This window comes from Odontesthes bonariensis, chromosome 1, assembly GCF_027942865.1.
Source record: "Odontesthes bonariensis isolate fOdoBon6 chromosome 1, fOdoBon6.hap1, whole genome shotgun sequence".
Lineage (NCBI taxonomy): Eukaryota > Metazoa > Chordata > Actinopteri > Atheriniformes > Atherinopsidae > Odontesthes > Odontesthes bonariensis.
The window spans coordinates 41,767,787-41,794,114 of NC_134506.1; the positions used below are offsets into that span (position 1 = coordinate 41,767,787).

Consider the following 26,328-nt stretch of genomic DNA (forward strand, 5'->3'; position numbering starts at 1 on the left):
AGGGAAAGCCATTACGATACAATTGGTGCTTTTGTTTTGAAAACAGGAAGTGAACCTATCCTTGTTGTAGCTAGCTTAAAACTGTCGTTTTGACAGGAAATGACGATCGGCGACGTCACGTTACGTTGCATCTTGGGTAGTTTGAGTATGAGTAGTAACCTCATGATGCATACCCAACATTTCGGCCAATCTCATCCGGGAACTTCTCGCTTACTCAAACTCGCATACTAACTCAAAAAGTTAGTATGAGTAGTATGAGTAGTAGGAGAAGTATGCGGTTTCTAACACAGCCTTGGATACATTAAGCTATTGCAGGATAGCCAATTTGTTGCTAGGTGACGCATGGCATTCGAGATGGCCGCCATCTCCAAACTGACCACTAAATGTCGGCAACTGTAACACTCAGTTACAAAAAAGGTTGAATTAGCATGGCATACTTGGGTAAAACGACATGATGCAGCTCTGCTTTCCTGACCTGGAGGACCTCTCTACCCATCTCACCTGAGGTGGAATCAAAGGTGGAATCTGCCTTTCTGCAGAAAAGCCTGCAGAGTTCACCTCGTAAAGCTGTCACACACTTGAAATATGCCCAGGACACAAATGGAATTAACCACAGGCAGAATGTGTCCTTTCAAACTCGCAACTCGGTGAATGAAGAACTCCCGTCTTTTCATAAACAAACACACCATCTGTTGACCTCTTTATGCCCCTCAGCCTGTTAAACACATCAGCAGAAGTATCTAAGCTGTGGCCTAAGAGGCTTCAGGACCACAAAACACCAGCTTTGAAAGAAAAAAAGACCCACAAACCTGAGAGCGTGTATACAGTAGATGCAGCGTGGCATGTTCTTTCTGTCATATATGTCTGTGGTTTCAGGGTAGAAGATCTGAAACAAAGTCGGAGAAGATGAGTCGATTACTGCGGCGCTTTGAGCAGAACCAGGAGAGCGTGCCGCCGCCGTCATGTTACAGCATGTGGGAAGGAGTCGTTCCAGGGGATTACACAATGTAAATGTGCACACACCCAGCGGCACAGCTTTATGTTCTGTTGAAGTTGCAAACTGGTGACTATTAGGGCTGAGCAATTTTATCGATACTGCGATATATATCGATATTTCGTTTCCCGATAAAGTATCGATTTTTCAGCCGAGAGTATCGATTTATTTATTTTTTTAAAGCCAGAGTTTACAATTACTGAAAACACAGAACCTTAATATAATACAATACAATGCCAGGGGGTCACATTATACAAAACAGTGATAAATTAGTTCATAAAAATGTCGCATAAAGTGCACAGCTCTCACGTTTGTGACATGTTCGTTTGTTTCTGTTTGTCTGGCTGTGTTGTCCTTCCGGTTCAAAGGTCGGACCACCAGTCCAATCAGCGACGATTAATGTCAAATCACACTGTCCCTTTTTTCCCCCAGAAAATGATGAAAGAGTATTGAATCGTATCGTTGGCTGATTATTGTGTATTGTATCGTGAGATTAGTGTATCGCTACAGCCCTGGTGACTATCCCACTGAAGTGTTAAGTTTCAGTTCATCTGTCCTTTGCGAGAACTTTTACAAATCTGTCAACTTTGCTCCATATCGTGGATCATTTAAAACGGGTTTCTCAACATCCAAGGACATTGTTCCACATCGAGAAAGTCTGTTAAAAGAGGGTAATCCATCTCTATGAACACCGATTGTTGCCATTTCTTATAACATTATTTGTTTACATTGTTTAAAATGTTTCCTGCAGGTAAACACCAACAGTTAGGGCTGGGCGATACGGAAAATATCGATATCGATATATATCGGGTCCATAACTGTTAGCATCCACTTGAACCCCTTATTTTCCACTCTGCTTATTGGTATCATGTCTTTTGCAGCACAATAAGCTGCATGTGTAACATCACGGTGTCTCTTAGATGTTGTGTCACACGGCGCTGGATAAAGCAGACTCTGTGGTCTGAGGCGCTGTTATCGGGGGAAGATTAGCATCTGTTCCGGGCTGTGTTGGTAAAAGTTTGCATTCTCCGTGCTTCAGGTGATGAAACAGATTAGCGGTATTCCCCGTCTTCGTGTCAAACTTCAAAAAACCAAAATGCCTCCACACCACCGAACTTTTCGGGCCCTTATTATCAACAATGTCATCAACGATGTCATCCCTTACGCCTTGGGCTGCGTCTTCCGTCGTTTCTTCCGAGGGAACACTCGTTTTCTTTCTTTATACGGCTGCAGCAGCACAAACAAACACCCCATGGCTAGCTGCTGGCATGGCTCTATTCTAGCCACGTGATTGGACTGTTGGTAGGGCTGGGCGATAAAACAATAACTATCGAGAAATAACTTTTCGATAGATTACATTTTTCCATCTTTTGACAGACAATATGAATAGCCAATGACAACGAGAGTTGTGGCGCGCTTAACCTTATCGAAGTTAAAGGAGGATTACAAAGAGTGGATTAGAACAACCGTTTGAAATCTGACCTAAAAACAAATTGGAATAGTTGATGACAGTTTTTGGTAATAGTTTATGCACCATTGTGTTTTTTTCCAGCCTGTATTTAGGACCCGACCTTCGTCATTCACACCACCTGCTATAATCTTACACCCGGCTTTTATAGAATAAACACAATAACTTTAGGGAGGCAAACTTTGCACCAACGCAGGCCGTTATAGATCATGAGCGGCGGCCTTGAACCCAAGCCTGCTTAAAATAAAAGTCTGTTGCCCTCCTGCGGCTGACGGAGATGAAGGCCACAGGAAATACGGTGGCTCAGGAAGTGCAGTACAACTAAAGCACCTTACTTACATGTGAAATATCAGATTTTATAAACTGCACTTCATGGGAAGAGTTTATTTATTTATCTAAATTCTGTGCAGCTGATTTTTTAAACTACAAGAAAACAAACTGGATCCCAGACCAAACAAAATGCTTTGAATGTTGAGCATTGATTTTACATAAAACATGTTTACTGTTTTTGTTGTGCAGCCAATAGGCGACAATATGAAAATCCAGTCAAAGGAGCATGTGTAGAAATTCATTGAAGTTTTTACTTTGATACGCCCCTGAACTCAGGGGTGAATACTTCTGCAGGTGACAGGTGGTATCCGTGTGACCAGGCTCACCTTTGGTAGCCCCTTCTCTGCCATCGCGTTGAGCCACTGGATGACATTGTCTGTGTGTCTGAAATGGAGACCCGTTGCCTGTAAAAGAGAAGCCAGACTTCAGAACAGAACAAAGATGCTGTTCAGCCCCATTCCCTCGTGTTGGGAACAGGGAGAACCACTCAGCCAAACACTTCAGCCAGGTGAGGCACAGGAAAACAAGACTGGGACAAGCCAGATTTAATGTGGTAAAATGTCTGAAAAGGAGGTTTGTACAACCACAAGTACATAACAGCTTGTACTGTTGGATCAGCTACTGCCAAAGCTCCATCAAGAGGTCTGTTGCAACTGCAGTGTGGGGGTGTTTTGGTCTGTTTACTAAAACTGAAGAAAGCACAGAACTTAGACCGGACCAACTGACGAAAGTAGCCCATAATGCTGCAGAAATTAGACCGGACCAAGGCTGTGTTCGAAACCGCATACTACATACTTGCAAACTACATACTTCCATACTGCATACTCATCGATCAGACAGTATGCAGAGCGTTTACCCACAATGCATTTCGCTCCTGCCCGAGCCGAAATCAGCCGGCCTGAAGCTGATTTCGCTTAAGCTCTAAACTCTGTAAACTTTAGCAACATTTGAAACATTTTCAGGTGAGAAAGTAGTCGTTTAGATCCCCAACGTGTTGGAAACCTGACAAAATACCGGCTATTTACTATTTTGTTCCCGGCGCTACTAAAGCTAGCCGTAGTGAGCAACGCACTTCCGGTTATTTTCACAAAATAAAATACCCGTTGCCTTTTATCATAGGGAAAGCTATTACGATACAATTGGTGCTTTTGTTTTGAAAACAGGAAGTGAACCTACCCTCGTTGTAGCTAGCTTAAAACTGCCGTTTTGACAGGAAATGACGATCGGCGACATCACGTTATGTTGCATCTTGGGTAGTTTGAGTATGAGTAGTAACCTCATGATGCATACTAGGGGTGCGCGATCTGACGATATAAAATCGTGACTGGCGAGGAAGAGTGGAGAATCGCAGGCGATCTACCAAATTAGAGAAACCGTATAGATCGCCTTTGCCAATCATGCGCAATGATTTATTTATTTATTTATTTATTATTTTTAAATGCCGGTTCCCGCCGATGCGGCAGACGTAGGGCGTCCTTAACCTAACCGACCAATCATAGCGAACTGTGCATCGTGACACTTTCTCCATGTTGTGTTTGTAAAAACTTAGAAAACGCATGGACAGCCATGGCTGAAAGCCAAGCCGACGAGCTGGTGAAGAAGAGGAAATCCACCTCTGTAATTTGGAATTGGTTTGGGTTTCTTCTACCCTAACACACTGCTGCTGGTCCACATCAGGAATGGGAACAGCAGCAGCGGCACCATCCACAGCACATCCATAGCGGCGCACGGGAGAAACTCACGGCCAGCAGCAGCACTCTCGGGTCGGATAAGGAAACCGCTAGCTCGTAAGCTAACTACGGTGCAAGAGCAATGGGATGCGACCGTGACAAACATTACAGAGTTGAAAAGTATTCCTTCAGGGCGCTCTGGTGATGGCAGTGCGTGACTGTGGCTGCAGTAAATGAACATGCAGCGTTGCTCATCTGTTGCTAAATGGCATCATGAGGTGGAGTCAAGTCGTCATCAGTGGTTCGTTTTTCTATTTCCGGTTGCTTCACTCTCACTGTGTCAGATGTCATCAATTAGATCATTATTTTTCATCTTGAATTGGGTTACAGTTGAATTACAATGTGTTGATTGCCAAATTCTTTCTTTTACTCCTTAGCTCTTCTGTGGTTCAGCATGTCGACTTAACTCTACTGTAATTGGTCTTTTTTTTTGGATGGAAGATCGTGATAAAAAAAATCGAAATCGTGATTTAATGCAAAAAAAAAAAAAATCGTGATACAACATTATTTCCATATCGCCCACCCCTAATGCATACCCAACATTTCGGCGAATCTAGTATGCATCCGGGAACTTCTCGTTTACCCAAACTCGCATACCAACTCAAAAAGTTAGTATGAGTAGTAGGAGAAGTATGCGGTTTCGAACACAGCCCAACTGAAGACAGCACAGATCATAATGCTGCAGAACTTAGACCGGACCAACTGAAGAAGCTCCTAAATAAGAACCATTTAAGATCAAAGCTTTACCTTAATTTGAATTTCTAATTTCTCCTGGCTTTTTAGGATGAGTAGAACCCAATAAGCACTGCTTTTCCGTAGCAGCAGCATAATAAGATCATAAAATATGTCCCCACATGGGGACCAGGTTTAATTTTATGAGGATAAACGATCAGAAACACAGCCTGCGGGTCACAGAGTAAAGTACTTTCTTTGTATTTTAGTTGTTTATAAACACACAGCTACTGACAAGGTTAAAGGATTCCAACTTTAAACAAGCTATTATTATCAGTGTAAAACAGTTATTATTCATTATTCCAAAAGGAAACAATCACCATGAACACTTTAAATCAAAGGTAGCACTGCTTTATGACATGTTGCCCCAGATTATTAACCCATCTTCATTTTATTTACTCAGAAACATGATGGGAAATGTTTAATTTAATCATTTAACCATTTCATCTTAAACATTGTGATCCACTGACTCTCCAAACTCCACTGAAAAACTCCACCTTGTAGCGCGTCTGCTCCCGGTCGTAGATCTTCTTGAGGGAGACCGTGTGCGGCGCAAAGAAGTTGCCCAGTTTGGCCAGATAAACGCCATTCCTCAGCCCCTCCTCCAGCTCTGTTGTGGGGGGCAACTCCTCGTCCAGGCAGGCCTCCATCCACCTGTAAGCAGAGCACAGTGGACGTGAATTCATCCTTCTTTTCATGAGGGAAACACTTAAAAAGGCTCAGAAATAGACACCAGTTGTCAAACACAGCGCATCTCTTTTCTTTAGATACTGAAGGACATCCTGTTCAACTGCTGTAGATAGATTTTTAGGCCTTTTTTCCTCCACTTGTCCAGTTTCCTCAAATGTTTTAAGGACACACTGCACACCATGCTGAGATATGCCAAGTTTTCAGCTAACAGCTCTTTGGGAATCACCTTGTTGCTGCAGAAATCCTGTTTTCTGTCTGTCAGACTGTTATCTTTGCTGTTTTTCATTTCAAATTATGTGTCTTTGTGACAAACTAGCAAACAATTTTAAATCAATTTTAAAACAAAAAAAAATGTGCAGACAACACTGGAGCCCTTTATTCTGCTTGAATTATTCATAGGTCAGAGTTCAGACAAAAACATCCCTCTGGAGATGGTCAGGTTTTTAAGGTAAGCACAAGTTTGTTGTGCTTAGAAAGAAAAAAAAATGGACCAGACTCAGCGAATAATTCTGTATAATCCCTATAATATAGATCAGAGAGCAGTGCTGACCAACATGTCATTGGGGTCATCAGGTGGGAACCTCCTTTCATCAGTGTTTCATCAAGTTGGGCCCACGATACCTCCAGGAAGCTAGACAGTGATCACTGGCGTCCCAGAGTCACTCCCCTAATGCCAGCCATCACTGCTCCTCACACCACAACAACCATCTTTTTATTTCCACAAGCTACCCCAGCCTCTCACCAACTGCACACCAGTCACAGCGGGGTGGGAATTCAAACCCTGGTTCGGGTAGGGGGTAGAAATAGAAGAGGTAAAGATAAGTAGAATTGGGATTCAAACCCTGGTTCGGGTAGGGGGTAATGAAAGTATAGAGGGTGCCAGAGGTGGAGGCAGGACAAGACACGCGAGCAGATTCAGCAGACAAACTCACCTAAACAGTCCTATAGTCACTAACAATACCAGCAAAAACAAAGCCATACAGGTCAACTCAAGGCCAGCTCACCCAAAATGGCCACCTGGTTTCAAAAGGCTCACATGGGCCACACCCTGGCTGTGTTCGAAACCGCATGCTTCTCCTACTACTCCTACTAACTTTTTGAATTAGTAAGCGAGTTTGAGTAAGCAAGAAGTTCCCGGATGCATACTAGATTGGCCAAAATGTTTGGTATGCATCATGAGGTTACTACTCAAACTACCCAAGATGCAACGTAACGTGACGTCACCGATCGTCAAAATTGTAAATAGCCGGTATTTTGTCAGATTTTCAACACGTTGGGGATCTAAACGACTACTTTCTCACCTGAAAATGTTTCAAATGTTGCTAAAGTTTACAGAGTTTAGAGCTTAAGCGGTACCAGCTTCAGGCCGGCTGATTTCGGCTCGGGCAAGAGCGAAATGCATTGTGGGTAAACGCTCTGCATACTGTCTGATCGATCAGTATGCAGAATGGAAGTATGTAGTATGTGGTTTCGAACACAGCCCCTCCACTTAAATATCTTGAACTTCTTCCTTGCTTCTTCCAAGAGTCTGTTTACCCTAAGTGCTCCCCCTGCTGGGCCTCCAGCTGCTATTGCTTCTTCTAATCCAAATCCACCGACTGGACTTTCCTGTCTCATCTGACACTTCCTTCACTGTTTTCCTCACACTCTGTCCACTTAAAGGACTGGACTGAAAATGAGAGGAAAAGCAGCAAATGTCCAAAGAAAGCCTGGAGAACTATTGCTAAAGGCCACTTTAAAAGATCAAAGGAACGTCTGGCAGCTTGGAGGGTTGATATGAAGAAATGACTGGAGTTTTCAGACTTTTGGTTTAATTTTTTTCAGACAGTGAATAGCAGCTAACGAAAGAAAACATTGACACCGTTTTATACGCCGAGACGAATGCGGACACATTCAAGGTGACGCGGAAGTTCTAAAAATACCAAAAGCAGCATGAAAGTGAAAGTCTGCTTCTTCGAGCCTGCAGCAGAACGGATCAACCCGAGTGCAAATCGCAGGTGTTGAAAAGTGCAAGTTTCCTTCCTCCGTTTGCCCAAGGCAACCTATCAGAGTCCCCGGCATTCTTCATGTGTGACATTTCATTTCTTTTAGGTCATATCACAGAGTCACATTCCTTCTGAGAGCCGGAGTCGGCCCTGAGCCACAAAGGAGGCGTGCTGGGATCTCCTGCTGAGTCGGGACAAGTCGACCTGGTAACAACACCAGCAACGACAGACAAAGCAAGAGCATGTTGCCAAAAATATGTGCCCAGAAAGCACGTTTTCGCTTCCTTCTGCTGGCAGATATTGATCTTTTTTCACAGCTTGTTCACGTGACTTTCTTTTTAAGACGCTTTATGTTCGTTCATATAAAAAGCTTGGAAAGAGTCAAGCTCAAAAACAAATGTCACCTTTTATTCTTTTACCGAAAGAAAAACTCTTTAAAAATCTTTAACATTCATGCTTTCTGCATAAAGGTTCCAAATAATCCATCCAATTTATTTTCTGTTTTATTTAGGTCACACGAATGCCTTCAAAAACTCAAAAAAGCTGCATCGTAGTTGGCTTTAAAACTTGAAAACAACAATCTTTCTAAATCAGTGATTCATAGCATTTTCGGCGGCGTCTGCCCGGCTTTAATGAGGCTTTAAAAATATCAGAGAAACCTTGAGTTTATCATTGGCTGCGAGGAATTTTACAGCGTGAAGTCAAACACGGCCTTCTGGAAAGAGAAAACAGCCTTTCTTTTCATCTGCTAAGAAAACACTCCTCCTCTTCTGCAACCGAGGTCTTTGTCAGGCAACAACAAGGTTAGCTATATCCTTAGGGAGATTAAAAGACTGCCTTCCTGCTTCGGATAGACAGACAGACCAGACCCCCCCCCCCCAAAAGAAAACACACTCATTTCTGTTGCTGGAGCTGTGAGAACAAAATGTTTCAGGATGTTTTCAGCAGAATTTATCCATCTCGATCCATCCAAACCATCTAATTATGTCTTCATAAAAAACAAGAAAATAGATCATTCACAGCAGATACTAGAATGAAAAAAAGTCTTGACCTCAAATCATAACAACACTCATCAGCTCTTTTCTACAGCGGCTTGTGAGACTCACAAAACAAGTTTCCATTTACTAGAAGAGTCCATCTGAAGTAGTCTTCTGGATAGCATAAACAGATCAGACACTTTTACACTAACAGGTCTGAAGTGAGTTAACACGGCTGCGGAGCATCATCAGAGCCGAGGTTTGGAATCAGGAGAATATGATGGTTTAAAAGAAGTAGGAGTAAAATAAAGACAAGTGGACATTCACCGGAGCAGGAATCTGAGGAATATCTTAAAGGGATAGTTCGCCTCTTTTGACATGAAGCTGTATGACATCCCATACTAGCAATATCGTGCATGAATATTTTCCTTTCTGGCCTCGTTTTGGCGTTGACAAAAGTAGTCCGGTTAGTTGGCTGGGGTTTAAAAAATAAAGCATTTTGCTTCTCAAAACAATATGCGTTCAACAGAGTAATACATTTGCATCACAAAATCGTTCTCCAGGAAAAAGTCAGACCTCACAATCTCTTGGCCCTATTTTCTCTCCCTTCGTATCACTGCCTGCTGCTGCCTGCCGCACCTGTTACGGTGTTTGCTGCTCGGAAGCAGGGGACTGCTCGGTCTGCACGGTCTACACAGCAGGCAGTGATACGAAAGGAGAGAAAATAGTGCCAAGCGATTGTGAGGTCTGACTTTTTCCTGTTGAACGATTTTGTGATGCAAATGTATTACTCTTTTGAACGCATATTGTTCTGAGAAGCAAAACGCTTTATTTTTTAAACCCCAGCCAACTAGCCGGACTACCTTCATCAACACCAAAACGAGGCTGGAACTCTGCTCACAGGACGCAGCAGGGGGTAAGAAAATGTTCATAAATGATGTTGCTGATATGGGATGTCATACAGCTTCATGTCAAAAGAGGCGAACTATCCCTTTAAGTGTATTTTCTGTGACTCAGACGGGGAAACAGCTGGCAAGTCGAGTCATTTCAATCTTTACCAGGTCAGACGTGATCCATAAAAGCGTCAGTTAACATGCAAAGTAAATTCTGCTCTTCGGCCCCCCGTACAGCTGCGGGATGCACCACCTGTCAGAAAAACAAATTTGCTGCAGGGCTGGAGGCCATCGTTGCAAACTGCAGTATCTCAGCTCTAGGAATGTGCAGAACTAAAGGTAATGTACTCCAAAAACACATCAGTAGCACCTAGCTTTAAGGTTCATAAACTTCTCTTGTGGTGCTTTAATCTAAACGGATGATGTTCCAACGATGGCGTTTACATTAGTTACATAGGAGATTCATTCATTTGTTCATTAATATCCTGCTTGGCGTGTTACGGAGCACAATTACATGAAGTTCCCCACTGAAAGCTTAGTGCCTATCCAAAGTCTCAATATCCATAAAAACAGGGAGTATTAACCCACTAAAATGTGTATTATTTTCACCCCAGTCTTCATATTCTGCATTAAACTCTGTTGGAACCAGCGTTGCCAGATCTTTAACAGACACAAGGTGAAAATGAGTCGCTATGAACCATGTTGTTCTTTAAAAAACGAGCCCAAAGTTGCTCATAATAAGCTGATAACTCAAGACTGGAGGCATTAAAGCGTATACATACGACATGTTCGTTTGTTTCCGTTTGACTGGCGGTGTTGTCCGTCTGGTTCAAAGGACGGATCACCAGTCCAATCAGCGACGATTCACGTCAAATCACACCGTCTCTTTTTTTTTTTTCCCCTTTCAGAAAATGATGTAAGTATATCGAATATAATCGTATCGTATCATTCGTGAGATTAGCGTATTGCTACACTAACAGCCGTAATTCACAGGATGACCAACGCTGGGGGAATAGTACCAGTACTGAATTTCCTCCATTTATGGACAGTTTTTTCCCCCCTTTCCTTAATTGTAGCCTGATGATCATTCAGGTCTTTAGAAATCTTTCTACAGAAGAGCAGACTTTCTGAAATCCTCGTCTTCATATGCTTTCATTAAGCAGTAAAACCGTGAGATCAGAACACAAAGAAGAATCTCTGCTGACGTTCTGGTGAATTCAAAAGGTTTAACAAAGTTAGCAAAGAGCAAACAAACTGTTGGGGGAAAATCTCTGTTCCCACATTTAAATTCTTGTTGAGACACTTGGTCCTCATACAAACACATGAAAATACATGCGCACCCACAGTTTGCAGAGCGAAGGGCAGCTAACCTCCAGCTGAAACAACTTCCCTCTCAGGAAGTCGTGACATGAGGCCTGCAGACAGGGCTGCCATTGAGGCCGAGGTGAGCGACCCATGGCGCTGGGCCTGGGCCTGCCAGTGAGGAACAAGTCCCCATTTTCACCCCACTCTGGAGGAATGAAAGGCTCCATAAAGACTGCCAAGTAATGGCTCTTTTATCAAGGCTCCACGCCATTTCCAGGCGAGCACAAACACAGTCACGCCCTCCACTTAACCAGTAAGAACTACAGCTATGAACGAGAGTTCAGGATGTCGTCAATGAGAGCAGACAAAGCAGCCAAAGTAAATGTCACGCTGGGTTTCAGACTCTGACAGGCATTTAGAGAAAGCCACAAATATGAGAGGATTGACTGGAATCACTCTAAACCAATAAGTAAGATGGAAAAACCTTTTCACAGGGTTTAAGGCTCAGCAAGTTTTTTGTTCAACTAATTAAATTTCATGATCAAACAAGCCGAATACCAACAGGAACAATAAAGCTTAAGAATATCACAACTGCAGGTGGAAACTTTGAGGGGGACCTGCGAGGCTATAAAACATGAGAACATTTTCCTTTTCATCAAACACAGGGTTTGAATGCAGGATTTGTAATTCTTCATCCAGTCAGAAATGATTTAAAGGGATAGTTCGCCTCTTTTGACATGAAGCTGTATGACATCCCATATCAGCAACATCATTTATGAACATCTTCTTACCCCCTGCTGCGTCATGTGAGCCGAGTTCCAGCCTCGTTTTGGTGTTGATGAAAGTAGTCCGGCTAGTTGGCTGGGGCTTAAAAAAATAAAGCGTTTTGCTTCTCAAAACAATATGCGTTCAAAAGAGTAATACATTTGCATCACAAAATCATTCATCCAGAAAAAGTCAGACCTCACAATCGCTTGGCCATAATTTCTCTCCCTTCGTATCACTGCCTGCTGCCGCCTGCCGACAGCCGCGCCTGTTACGGTGTTTGCTGCTCGGTCTGCACTTCGGTCTGCTCGGTCTGCACAGCAGGCAGTGATACGAAGGGAGAGAAAATAGCACCAAGCGATTGTGAGGTCTGACTTTTTCCTGGAGAACGATTTTGTGATGCAAATGATTTACTCTTTGGAACGCATATTGTTTTGACAAGCAAAACACTTTATTTTTTAAACCCCAGCCAACTAGCCGGACTACCTTCATCAACACCAAAACGAGGCAGGAACTCGGCTCACAGGACGCACCAGGGGGTAAGAAAATGTTCATAAATGACATTGCTAATATGGGATGTCATACAGCTTCATGTCAAAAGAGGCGAACTATCCCTTTAAGGCAGGGGTGTCAAACTGGTCCATGAAAGGGCCCTGTGGCTGCAGGTTTTTGTTCCAACCCTGCGACAGCACAGCTGACTTGTTTCCTTCAATCAACTGAACTGGTAAGACCTTCAGTGCAGACAGTTCTGTTGATTGAATGAAACAAGTCAGCTGTGCTGCTGCAGGGTTGGAACAAAAACCTGCAGCCACACGGCCCTTTCATGGACCAGTTTGACACCCCTGCTTTAAGAGCTTTAGAAATAAAGTAGCACACGTGGAATCCAAGAAACCTTCCCAGATGCTTGGTGCTGTCAGGAAGCTAAAGGCAGTGCCAAGTTCAGAGGTCAGTCTCATAGGAAGAGGTCGGCTACTGACCACTATCTTTCCAGGAAGCCGCCCCCAGCTGCCGTCCAGGAGACACATCCTCTGCTCAAACTCAAACTCAGATGCTCAAACTGCGTATTTACTGGGACGCAGAAGGTGCATTATGATCACATTCAGTCCACAGAGATGGAGAAACTTCAGTTACATTCTTCCTCTTTCCCAGGTCTCAACCCCGTGCCACAGGCAGTTAATGTTTAATAAGAGAGAGATAAAACAGGCTCAAACTGACAGACCACAAGCCTCATTATTGCATATTATTGCTCAGGGAGGGGCCAATAGGTTGCATCGCTTAGAAAACTATGGGCAGTGCAATGAAGAAACAATGACAGTGAATGATGTGTGTCATCCTGCAGCTCACAGCGACCATGAATGATTTGAAAAGCTGGTTTTAGTACCGAGCACATTCCCATGGTGCTCAGTGGGACGTATTTTTGGAGGCGATTTTATTTTTGATGTTCCGCACAATCGAACCAGAAGCTAAATACTGCTTCACAAACATGCAACATGACTGGAGGAGGGTAATAAATGCCCTTAAAGAGGAAAACGCTGCAGGTGACCTCACATCCTGCCAGACTTTATCCTGTGGCGACAGCTGGTCCTTTCATAACTGAGTCAACATTTCACCACAAGGGTTTCCTACAGGCTGCCTTTCTCTGATTTCCAACAGAAAACTTGCTGCTTTTCCTTCGGGCTTCGGGATGTTTCTACATTTTCCAAAGCTTACAGTCGCCGTATTAAGCCACACATCCACAACATGTGCAAAGCAACACGTACGTTAAGCCGGGAACCTCCCGAACATACATCACAAGGCGAAACATGGCGCTAACTTTAGATGACACAGAGAGAAGGAGGGTAACGCAGCACCGATACAAAAAGGTGTCAGTACTTTTAAACAATGCTCTTTCAGCTCCTGGCCCCGGCATTGTAAATGCATTTGTGCATCCATGTGAGCCTGAAAGGAAAAAAAGAAAAAAGGAGGGAAGTGCTGTGTGCTTTCTGAATAGCTGGAAAGGCTAATCATGTGTGTGGTGAGTCTTATCTGGCAGCCGCACAATGCCAAGGTACGGACACACCCCCGTCCTGTTGTGCTGCTGCTAGCTGTGACTCACCTCCGTCATTGTGCTGCTGAACTGGAGGATAATTAAAGGCTGAGTTAAAATAAAAAAATAAAAAAAAGTCTATGTATTCGAGCTGAAAGAGAAACTTTGAAGTTATGGGAATCAAAACTCCTGAGGAAATCCCATCCTTCCACAAACATGTCACCGTTTTACAAGGGAAGCAGTGGAAGAAAACCAGGACCAGAATGACAGAAGACCCAAAAAAAAAAAAAAAAAAGAGAAGAGAAGAGTGAGAGCCAAGTTGTCCATTACATGCTTTGTTGCAACACAGGAATCTGTCCACCAGCTGCACCAACCGAGCTCGTCCTCTCACTGAAACAGCCGAAAGCAGCTGGACCAACACCGTGCCAAAGCTTGGTTTCAGCTCAGCACCTGCAGCAGAAACTGTAACCTCCAAATACTTTCACTGAAGATCATTCACTTCCATTAAGTTTAGTTCAGGATACACCAGGGATTTTCCTTTAAACAAAGCTGTGACCTTTGGCCAACCGAAGTGCAGCAGGCATCCGGCGGAGGATGTGCCCCATCTGACCTGCTGACAGCAAACCTTTATCTCAGCAATCCCAAGCAGGCCGATAACCCTGCTTATCGGACGGGACCAGGCACCGCGGCGAGATACCGACAGCTTTTTATCTCAATCACAAGTCTGTTACTGGACTGAATGACAGAAATCCAAACTGGAAATGTAACCTGTGGTCTCGAGTTTTCAAAAGGTGGGCGGGACGATTCCCGCGGGGCCTTTATGGAGCCCACGATACCCCACATTCAACAATTTACTGCCAGGATGAGCGACCCGGCCTGCTTTCGCTGAGGCCTCAACATTTCTCTGGAAAACAACCGCCCGGTAGGATTTCAGCAAAACCCAAAACCCAAAGTTCAGGGCAATGTTCAAAGTGAAAGCATGTGAATCTAAACACCTGCCAGACTAGCTTTCTTTGTGCCAGTAGAATGTGTATCAACAAGAATAAAGCTGACATCATAGATTAGCATCATAGATTAGTGTGCTAAGCAAGAGGCAAACATGTACAGATCAACAAAAATCGACTACATGTGAGCATAATCATGTGCATTTAAACCAGAGCATGGCAATTTGACATATAAAAATAAAATAACATGATATTATATTGATATTAATGATCAGATATTATCATGATATTAATGTGATAAAAATCAGGTTGTTCTGGCTCCTCTTGAGGATTCCAATGTGTTTACTAATGCTAGCAGAGAGTCAGGGGGAGTTTTTGATCGTTTCCTTGGCTGTAAGTCCCATGACAGCCTCCTGTTTGTGAAGGAGGTTTCAAAGGGAAGGTCTAAGCACAGTAGGAAGGGAGGTGGGAACCGCAAGTTCTGATTTAAGTTCCGATTAAGGCTCAAACTAACATGGTTTAGCATCATTCGTCGTTGCTGGTATGCAGCATCTGCCCTCATCTGATTGAACCGGGTACGGCCGACTTTGACTGTTGGTGTTTACTTACAAACACTAAAAACTATTCGAGTTATTTTAGGATCTACGGTGGAATTCCAACATGAGCTGCCTGATAGAGAGGTGTAACTATAACACACTGTGAGAACAGAAATGATCAGCACCGTTAGCCCCCCCAACTCAAATATGTGAATTCCATGCCAAGGCCGTTTGAGAGTCAAAATCTGACTTCATACCATAACCCAAACTTCCTGTCTTGGAAATAAATGGGGCTGAGAACCATACTGAAGGTATTTCTGGTTCCTGATAATGGTTCCTGTGGTCAAAATGCCACGACGTCCGTTGGACGTGGACTTGTTTGCATACTAACGAAATGCATGAAATGTTTGTCATTACGTTGTAACTGAGAGGGCAGGTAGATGCCACTTTTTTTAATACTTCTTGCTGCCCTACCTACTAATGCTGCGTGTACACCAAGAGCGACCTACGCTACCTCGTAGCGGAGGTCGCTGGAGAAGCTTCGCTTGAGAATTTGCTTTGGTAGCTCGTGACGTCACATTTAGAATGTTCAATTCTTAAAGGCCCCGCGGCTGTGCAGCACCCCCGCGGAAAAGAACATGAGGAAAGAGAGGGCAGGGACACGAATAAACGTGTTGTTATTTACAATTTGTAACACAAAATATACATCAAGTTACAAATTATGTAAAACTACATTAGGTACACCTGAGAAGAGCAGGAATAGCAGAGGCAGCGGTGAAAATAAACTAAATTCAAAATAAAATCCGAAATAAAACTTAATTGCAGTGAGAAAGGTATGCGTGGGGTTACTACACTATTGTATTGAAGCACTCAACACAGCAATTGCAACAGTCTCAGGATTAAACGACTATTGTTTGGATAGGAACTAAAGTTTACACGTTTGTTTCCGCGAACCCCGCGGATTGTCGGACCCCTACAATCTGTGGATTGTCATTGGTTTTCGCCGAAACGCGTCATAGCTCATTACCATAAAGTTAGCTTGAGTTTAATCGCTGGAATCCGCTCTGGTAGCGCAGTTAGCTCACCCTCCATAGAGAAATAATGATTTCCGGCGCTCAGGTAGCGTAGGTCGCTCTTGGTGTACACGCAGCATAATAATCATGTGAGCCCCTCCCTCTCTGCTGTGCTTCAGCTCTGCCTCTACAGACTCACTGCATACACAACACAAGCAAGTAACCACGGTAACCGTAGAAGCTGCGGTGACTGACACGAGTCATACTTCCTGTAACCTCGTCTTTTCAGATTGCTCGTCTCGCGCATCATTGTGCGGTCATCATGACCAAGTTTGGTCTTGAACTTACAGATAGTCATTTTAGTATCTTTGAGGGGCAAAAAGCATCAGCAACTTTACATCATCAAGCAGAAAGAAAAGTGGGAAAACTGTAAATGTTTTGTTCATACTCCAAACTGTTGCTGAACTTGTTTGTTTGCAGCTCTGCAACTCTTTCAGCTGCCAGCAGTCACCCGAGGACAGATCGTATCGCTTTAAGAGGGGTTTTGATACATCATTCTTGAGCCATTGTTCCCCTCGTAACGACACAATGTCGGGGCCTGGTGTTGTGTAATATTCAATGCTGCAGCAGCAATACACAAGGGTGTTTGGAAACCTTTTGAAAACAGGAAATTACAGGCAAATAGCCAGGGCTTTAGGAGGAACTGGGCTGCTCACGCAGCAAAGGGTGAGAATGAAACAACAAGAGCTTCTGTTAAGCTTTAAACAGTCAAAATCTAGTTTTTCTGTTTGTGTTCCATCGAGTTAGCCACCTTATCTTGCACGCATGACGTGCTCAAAGTATTAACTTCTTGGAGTCCTCTTCACGATGTTGTTACTATCAGCAGGACGCACGGAGGGGAGAGTTTAATCTTCAGTTTGATGTGACAACAGCAGACACTGCATGATGGATTAAAAGATAAAGCCGACGTAATCCTTGTGTTTACTGTGATGAACCATCGCGTTCCGTCACAGTCATCTGTTTACAGGAATGGCTTTTCTGTGAGGAAAGATCTGAAAACGGAGCTGTTACACAGCATAGCAGAATACTGTCATAAGAACAAAGTGGTGATGTAAACAGAGACACAACATGCTGAAACACCTCCAGACAGAAGAAAACCCACGCTTTAGAGAGCGGCTCCGCCTTGGCTCAGAACAATCTTCCCAGGGACAAAAATGAGCCCGACATCATTTCTTTAAGAAGGACGTCAGGGAAGGCGTTGATCTGCTGATCTGCGTAGCCTTGAAGTGAATTTACTCTCACTTTAAAGGGATAGTTCGCCTCTTTTGACATGAAGCTGTATGACATTCCATATAGTAAATATTAAAAAAAAAAAATTGAGCTACTTGACTAATTTGAATTTCCCTCAGTGGGGGACGAATAAAGTATTTTTCTATTCCATTTCTATTTCTATTAGCAACATCGTTTATGAACATCTTCTTACCCCCTGCTGCGTCCTGTGAGCAGAGTTCCAGCCTCGTTTTGGTGTTGACGAAGGTAGTCCGGCTAGTTGGCTGGGGTTTAAAAAATAAAGCGTTTTGCTTCTCAAAACAATATGTGTTCAAAAGAGTAATACATTTGCATCACAAAATTGTTCTCCAGGAAAAAGTCAGACATCACAATCGCTTGGCACTATTTTCTCTCCCTTCATATCAATGCGTCCAGCTACCTGCGACAGACTTTTTTAGGATGAACTGCCTGCTGTGTAGACTGTGCAGACCGAAGTGCAGACCGAGCAGTCCTGCTTCCGAGCAGCAAACACCGTAACAGCCGCGGCTGTCGGCAGGCAGTGATACGAAGGGAGAGAAAATAGGGCCAAGCGATTGTGAGGTCTGACTTTTTCCTGGAGAACGATTTTGTGATGCAAATGTATTACTCTGTTGAACGCATATTGTTTTGAGAAGCAAAACGCTTTATTTTTTAAACCCCAGCCAACTAGCTGGACTACTTTCGTCAACACCAAAACGAGGCTGGAACTCGGCTCACAGGACGCAGCAGGGGGTAAGAAGATGTTCATAAATGATATTGCTAATATGGGATGTCATACAGCTTCATGTCAAAAGAGGCGAACTATCCCTTTAAGGGGGTCGTAGGTGAAATTCCGGAAAGTTCCAAAGATTTCCACTCAGTGAGACAGTTGTACGTCCTGTTTTTGAACCGTCAGTGATGTATAACGTCACCGCTGTCATTTATTGCAACAACAACAATCCTGTCTCAGTAAATTCTGATCATTCTTTAGAGACAGTTCCTTTGACATAAACGTTGAAAGTTGTTTTCCTTTAGTGAAAACATGTGCATATCTTCCAGAGGCGGCATATGAATTCTGTGACATTTAACCACTCAATGGTTGCCTCACCAACATAAACTAAAATTATGTTAATAAATTGACTGATTTCCAGGGGAGAAAGTGTACAAAAAGGTGCTGTTTTTACTGTCCCGTCACAAGATAAACTGCTGCACTGACGTTTGCATCTGAAACACTTTAAACAGACGGGCTTTGTGCCGTTTTCACCACTGCGCAATGATTAAGCCGAACAACCTTCATTATAACTCTAAATAAATCCACCTAAAGGATGGCATTTCCCTGTTGAGAACATGACAGAACCATCGGGTTTGAGGTCGAATGCTGGAGGTAAATCGATCACGTGTGCTTCCAGTCATTAAACCGTCTGTCCTGCAGCAACAACATAAGAATTTAACACTCATTATCAGAGGTGGGTAGTAACGAGTTACATTTACTCGAGTAAGTTTTTGAAAAAACTATATTTCTAGGAGTAGTTTTAAATTTCTATACTTTTTACTTTTACTTGAGTAGATGTGTGCAGCAGAAACTGTCCTCTTACTCCGCTACATTAGGCTACAATGAGCTGGTTACTTTTCTTCTTACCTCTTTGGTATTCTACGCCTCATTATTTTTATCCGCCCGTGTACGCCTCATTTTAATGTTTTACTTTTACAGTTTACAGTCGTAGCAAACAAACAAAGAAACAGATGAAAAATGTCAGAACCAACGGTGGGAAATGAAGACGCAGACGAGGCCTCATACTGAAAGCATGTTTACCTTACAAAGAGTGAGAAACAGCAGCTACATTATGTGTCTTCTGTGTCAACCAAAACAAACGCACATTTCAGCAGAAACTCAACATCTAACTTGAGGAAACATGTAGCGCTAAGTTTCCTAAACTCGTTTTTTACCCCATGGATAGGCGAATGTTTGTTTTTTAGGTTACATATGGGTTACATATGTTTTAAACATTTCCTAAGTCTCTTTTATTTTTTATTGAAGTTCTTGAATTTACCTGGATTATTTTAATTTAAGCTATTTTGTAATTAATTAATTCATTTTCATTTATTTTATCAATTGGATGAACTCTAATTGGCCTAAAGATGATTATTTAGTAGTTTTGTCTGTCTGATTGAATGCTTGTGTTAACAAATAAATCAGACGTTACTCAACAGTTACTCAGTACTTGAGCAGTTTTTTCACCAAGCACTTTTTTACTCTTACTCAAGTAATTATTTGGATGACTCCTTTTTACTTTTACCTGAATCATATTATTCTGAAGTAACGGTACTTTTACTTGAGTACAATTTTTGGCTACTCTACCCACCTCTGCTCATTATTCTGTCTGAAATGAATGCGAAACACTTTAATGCCACGGGTGAAAAAGGTCACAGTCAGAAACACGGAGTGCACACCTCTCCCTTCTTGTTATTGTGGAGTGGGAGGTGATGGAAAGTTCATGACAAGAAGGTTAAATAAAGGCTAATGACTGGATTCAGCAGCCTGTCATTTTCGATCGACACAATAAATTAACTCAGAGTAATTATGTGGGCTGCTCAGAGCATAACACTAACGTCAGCCGTTTGCTGCAGGTTGTCAAACTACTCCTTTAGAAAACGGAGGAGGGGCATTCTGCATTCTTAAGACCGATCTGGAATCCAAATTTCCAGACATAAAAAGGAACGACTGTCCTAAAAGATTTGGCTCGAATTAGCTTTTCTTAGCTCCAAAACTGAGCAATACCTGAAACTCAATGGCCCCTTTAAGACCTGAAGTGTCTCCTTTGCTTCCTCCTTTGGTTTTAGCTCCGATGAGAAAGGATGAGACGGAGATGTGAGGAGGAGGAGGAGGAGGCACGAGGATTCAGGTGCAGAAAACTTCCCGGTTCTCCCCTTTCAGTCCAAAGAAAGTTCCTATGTCATGTTCCTATGTTACCAAATATACTTGGTAAGACTTTGATTTTTTTCCAGTGCAGTGCCCCCTTCAGGAAACACCATTAAGCCTTAATTAATACTTAATAAAAATACTTAATACTGTGCAGTATTCGCTGTATGTTATTTGAAAAAATATATTTTTATTGTTACCATATTGTCACAAGAGCCAACAATTAGAGCTTGAGGAGCCACGCAATGAGTATCTCTGGTCTAAGGTTCAAACTATTCTTCTCAAATTCTTTAACCAAACACTCATCAGACACACTCTAATTCAGGTAAACCTGTGTGTGTGTGTAGTGTAAATATAACTGAAAGGGAACAGGAAACATAAAAAAGACAGATGAAAACCACAGATGGCAGCTAAAGGACCATCACAGATGTGCAGTGATGTGGTAAACGGAGCATGTTTGAGGACTTCAGGGGAAAGGTGATACTGCAGCTCTGAGACACCCTCAGGAAGTCCTACTGGTTTACACATCATGTCTCTGTCCACTGCAGCCATGAAACCAGCTAAATCAGTCTGAGATCCAGCAGCTTTACTGCTGTGGGCATGACAGAGAAGTGCAAAGCACAACACAAACATGTCAGAGGGAACTTTCAAACAAGGGATGTTAACCGATAACCGTATGACTGATGGTTGACCGAATCAACAGAATTTTTCTGCCGTCGGTTTAAAAAAAAAAAAATCAAATAAAAACCTCACTATATCTTTAGAAATGTTATGTGAGCATGAGCCATCCCACAATGGAAGAACAACCGCAGCAGAGCTCACGTAGCGCCCTCCTCAGAGGTCCTCTCTTACACCGGTTGCAACTTGTACGCCGTACATGACGGGTCCTGTCTGCGCAGTTAAAAAAAAAATAAAAAAAATAAAAAATCGCCACTATTAACCTAAATAATGTGGCTGCGTGTGGACTACGACATAATGATAATTGTAACATTGTAATGGCAAAAGACACAAGACTAACTTAGCCTACTTGTTGTGATATATTCATCTGTACTTAAATGGCATGACGACAGGAAGTTATTGCAAAGGATTTTGTGCAGCATAGGCTACGCCACAGAGGCTGTTGGCATTCGGTAAGTTGTTTTTTTTTAACGAAGTCATTGGTTAACCTACTTTCCTGTAACGCCGCCAAATGCACCCTTCTCTGTGTGTGACTTTGTAACGGGGGCTTTTAACAGCCCGAGTTCGGTGCCGCGTTTGATTCGTGTTTAAAAAGTACCGTGACTGGAAGGGCGCCGTTGCGCGTAATGTGTGGCTGTGCGTGTCTGCGCAGGCACAGCAATTATTTTTCTACCCAAAACCCTTATTCCTCCACAAGTACGCCTAGAACTAGTGGTCAATGATTGGGGAAAATGTATAATACCAAGGGCACAAACTAACATTGATTGTGTGGTGGGAGCCTAACCAGTCTAAAATGGGGGCGCGCGACAGGACACAGATATCATAAATGGCACTTGTAGAATTTTCGGTGACCGACTTTAATCGACTAATGAGGCTCAGTGGTCGGTCAAGACCTTTTTTAAATTTCGACATCCCCATTTCAAACATTAGCTAAATAAAAGCAGAAGCTGAATCTGCCCAGTGTTGTGAGTATCAGTTACATTTGATCTCCACTTTACGGCGTTCATAGCGTCTTCATTGGTCTGACCCAACCCACAGAACGAGATTCAGTCCAACCAGCAGGTTAGAAACACAATTAAGTCAATCACACCCGTTACTTCAAATACTTGTTGTTGACATAGCAGTCATATGAAAAATCTTCACTATCTTCTGGTACTTACCAGTTCTCAGAGGAACAACACAATGTATTATACTGTGTCGTCATTTATCTAAAGAACAGCTAAAGCTAAAAGCAGAAGTTTTGTCAGTTCGTTGGTCTGTGCCGTTTAGGTGTGTGTTAACACGATGCCAAGGAGGAAAGACATCAGCAATGATCTCAGAGAAGCAACTGTTAGATTATAAGGCCATTTCCAAACTATCTGGAGTCCATCGTTCTACAGAGAGAAAGATTATTCACAAGTGGAAAACATCCAGGACAGCTGTCAATCTTCCCAGGAGTGGACGTCCCAGCAAGGTCAGAAACCCAAGAGCTACATCTCAGACTCTGCGGGCCTCAGTTAGCATGTTAAAGGTTAAAGCTGCGGTCGGCAACTTTTTTTTTAGTCATATTAGCTTGAACTGTCATGGGATTCTGGAAGTAGAATATTAAATAGGCTGTTTAGGAAAAATAACGAAATCTGTAGCTCCCTCTGAAGCCTGTAATCATGCTTGCAAAAACCGAGCGCTCCCGGCTGTTTTTAACCAATCAAGTTAGGGTGGAGCAATCCTACCTGTCAATCACAGCTTGTGCACACGCTGCTGAGCGTGAGTCTGCCCCAGCTTTTGTGCGCTCACACTGGTGTGAACTCACGTGCACAACCTCGTCCACAGAGAGGGAGGGGTTTGGGGGGCGATTCGGAGCTTGTTAGAGGTTGGGGGAGGGACCTGAAAGTTGTATCAGTTCGAATTTTCCGACTCGTAATTTTGAAAACCTGCCGACTGCAGCTTTAAAAGGTCCTGACAGCACAGTTAGAAACAGACTGAACAGGTGTGGCTTGTGTGGAAGGGCTGCAGGAGAAAGCCTCTTCTCTCTAAAAAGAACATGGCAGCACAGCTTAGGTTTGCAAAGCTGCATCTGAACAAACCACAAGACTTCTGGAACAATGTCCTTTGGACAGACCAGACCAAAGTGGAGATGTTTGCTCATAATGCACAGCAGCACGTTTGGAGGAAACCAAACACAGCACATCAGCACAAACACCTCACACCAGCTGTCAAGCACGGTGGTGGAGGGCTGATGATCTGGGCTGGTTCTGCAGCCACAGGACCTGGGCACCTCGCAGCCAGTGAGTCCATCATGAACTCCTCTGGATCCCAAAGTGTTCTAGAGTCAGATGTGAGGCCGTCTGTCTGACAGCTAAAGCTGGGCTGAAACTGGCTCATCAACACGACAAAGATCCCAAACACAGCAGCAGATCTACAGCAGAATGTGTGAAGAAGAGAAGAATCGAGGTGTGCAACGGTCCAGTCAGAGTCCAGACCTCAGCCTGACTGAGATGCTGTGGTGGGACCTTCAGAGAGCTGCAGAAACCAGAGCTGCAGACCTCAATGAGCTGAAGCAGCTGGAGAGAAGAGTGGGAACAAGATTCCTCCAGAACCAGGAGAGAGACTGAGAACGTCCCACAGGAAACCAGCTGCTGGATCAGGGGTTCACTTAGTTTCCCACACACTGCTTCTTCTTCTTAGTTTTTGTTGAATAAATCAAGAAAATGTATTGCGTTATGTTTCTGGGGATGTACAATCAGCTCCTCTCACAATGAGTGATCAATTGTTCCTCTTCCACTTTCACTCTGATGTCATCTTGCTGCAGGATCTGGGAGGACCTGCGGAATCGTACCAGGTGATCCGCTGCAAAGATCTGCTGAATGAGCGATTCATGAACCGCACTGCATGCTGCAAAGGTCGACAGGAAACTAAACAGAAGGTGGAACTGCAGTCACGATATCCTGACCATCCATGGTTCAGAAATTAAACCAGCTGACACAGTGCTGGGGGGGGGGGGTCCAGGTACTAACAATATGTCCGACCGCATTCCAGAGAAGACTCAGGGAGCAAATAAGGTAAAGACAGAAAGCTCCATATGCAGAGTAGTTGAGCTGGTTGAGGGAAATTTATGAGCTTTTTTTTGTCATTTATTACTTTGAACAAAAGCTGCTTTCAGCCTTTTGAAATCAGTGAATTTGTTCCACTTTTCTTCCTTTTATATCACCGAAATGAATTCCTCTGGGTTTTGGATTAAACACGCAAACCAGAGAGGTCACTTTGGACAACAAAGTGATTTTTTTCAGCCTTTTTTTTTTTAACAATTTCTACCATAAAAACGGTTTGGTTTATCCAAACCCTCTTGAAAAGCCAGCAGAGACGAGCAGGTCAGCCAGCATTCAAATTGAAGTGATAATGAGCAGGCCGTGAGCCTCGCACGGTTTCTGTTCATGCGATGGGCATGAAAATAAGAGCGATAACACAGAGTTTGCATGTCTCTGCTGTGGTTAGAGGTCGATACTCAAACGCACACCTGATGGTAGCGGCGTTGCAGCAGAAACGGGCATTCCTGCAGCCATCCCCACAGGTGCACTCTCACACCCTGCAGGTGCATTCCCATCATGCCACACATATCAAACACAACCTCCCAACCCGATACATTCTGAGCTGTCCCACACATGGGCTGTGTTCGAAACCGCATACTTCTCATACTTCTCCTACTAACTTTTTGAGTTAGTAAGCGAGTTTGAGTAAGCGATAAGTTCCCGGATGCATACTAGATTCTCCGAAATGTTGGGTATGCATCATGAGGTTACTACTCATACTCAAACTACCCAAGATGCAACGTAACGTGACGTCGCCGATCGTCATTTCCTGTCAAAACGGCAGTTTCAAGCTAGCTACCACGAGGGTAGGTTCACTTCCTGTTTTCAAAACAAAAGCACCAATTGTATCGTAATAACTTTCCCTATGATAAAAGGCAACGGGTATTTTATTTTGTGAAAATAACCGGAAGTGCGTTGCTCACTGCGGCTAGCTTTAGTAGCGCCGAATTTGCGGTATTTTGTCAGGTTTTCAACACGTTGGGGATCTAAACGACTACTTTCTCACCTGAAAATGTTCCAAATGTTGCTAAAGTTTACAGAGTTTAGAGCTTAAGCGAAATCAGCTTCAGGCCGGCTGATTTCGGCTCGGGCAGGAGTGAAATGCATTGTGGGTAAACGCCCTGCATACTGTCTGATCGATCAGTATGCAGTATGGAAGTATGTAGTACGTGGTTTCGAACACAGCAATGGAGTTCGGTCTACCTGAAACTCTGACACAACAGACACCTGCTGGATACGATGCGAGAGCTCAGTCAGCCAATCACAGCAGAAGGCGAATGCTGGAGGACATTTGGTGACACTTCAGCTGGAGACAAATCCTCAATCAGTTGGCAGCATTCATTCTGTCGGAAACCTCATTTCTAGGAGGAAAATTCATCTAAATATTAAAAACATAACAGATATTTCATTCATAATATTCCTGCTTCAGAACCACTTTTTGCCTAAAAGATGGTCCACTCCCGACAAAGGCAGGATTAGCTGATCCTTACCACGGTGCCACATCCAACAGCCGTGGCAAAACAAAATGTAAATGTACTTGTCATTTATTATTTTTGTTTCAGATTCATTGTTTCAGTTTCACTTATTTTCAGTCCAGTTCTTGTACCTGTCATCGTGGCCAAAGGATATAAACATAGATTTGACAACCCACTCACATCGTTTCACTATTAACATTCCAACGTAGTGTTGTACTAGTCCTTTAAATCCATGCGCAGCGCTCCACGCCTTCGTCTCACACATCCATCCCTCCCTGCTAACATCAATAACACCGGATAAAGACACAGCCAACAGTATGAACGCTTGGCCAACTGAGGCTAGCGACTTTTTAACCCATGTTCGGAACCTTTTAGCACCTTTATGCAAAAAAAAAAAAAAAAAAAAAAAAAAATCCCCTAGTGAAAAGTGGAGTTAACCTTCTGAACGAAGCTTAATTACTTTCTGTGGATGACTGCACACCTCTGCTGGCAGCACAGCGGGAGACCTCATATCA

The 26,328-nt window shown here is 43.3% G+C and overlaps 1 protein-coding gene across 1 annotated transcript in view; it reads right to left on the reverse strand.

Annotated features, from left to right (window-relative positions):
• The window catches only part of iqgap1 (IQ motif containing GTPase activating protein 1), a 73,026-nt gene that overhangs the window by 38,165 nt on the left and 8,533 nt on the right, over positions 1-26,328 (reverse strand). Inside the window, exons 3-5 of the mRNA XM_075466942.1 lie at positions 5,752-5,908; positions 3,119-3,196; positions 810-886 (exon numbers count right to left, since the gene is read on the reverse strand). Coding sequence (XP_075323057.1) covers positions 810-886; positions 3,119-3,196; positions 5,752-5,908 — 312 coding nt within the window. The remainder of the gene's footprint in view (positions 1-809; positions 887-3,118; positions 3,197-5,751; positions 5,909-26,328) is intronic.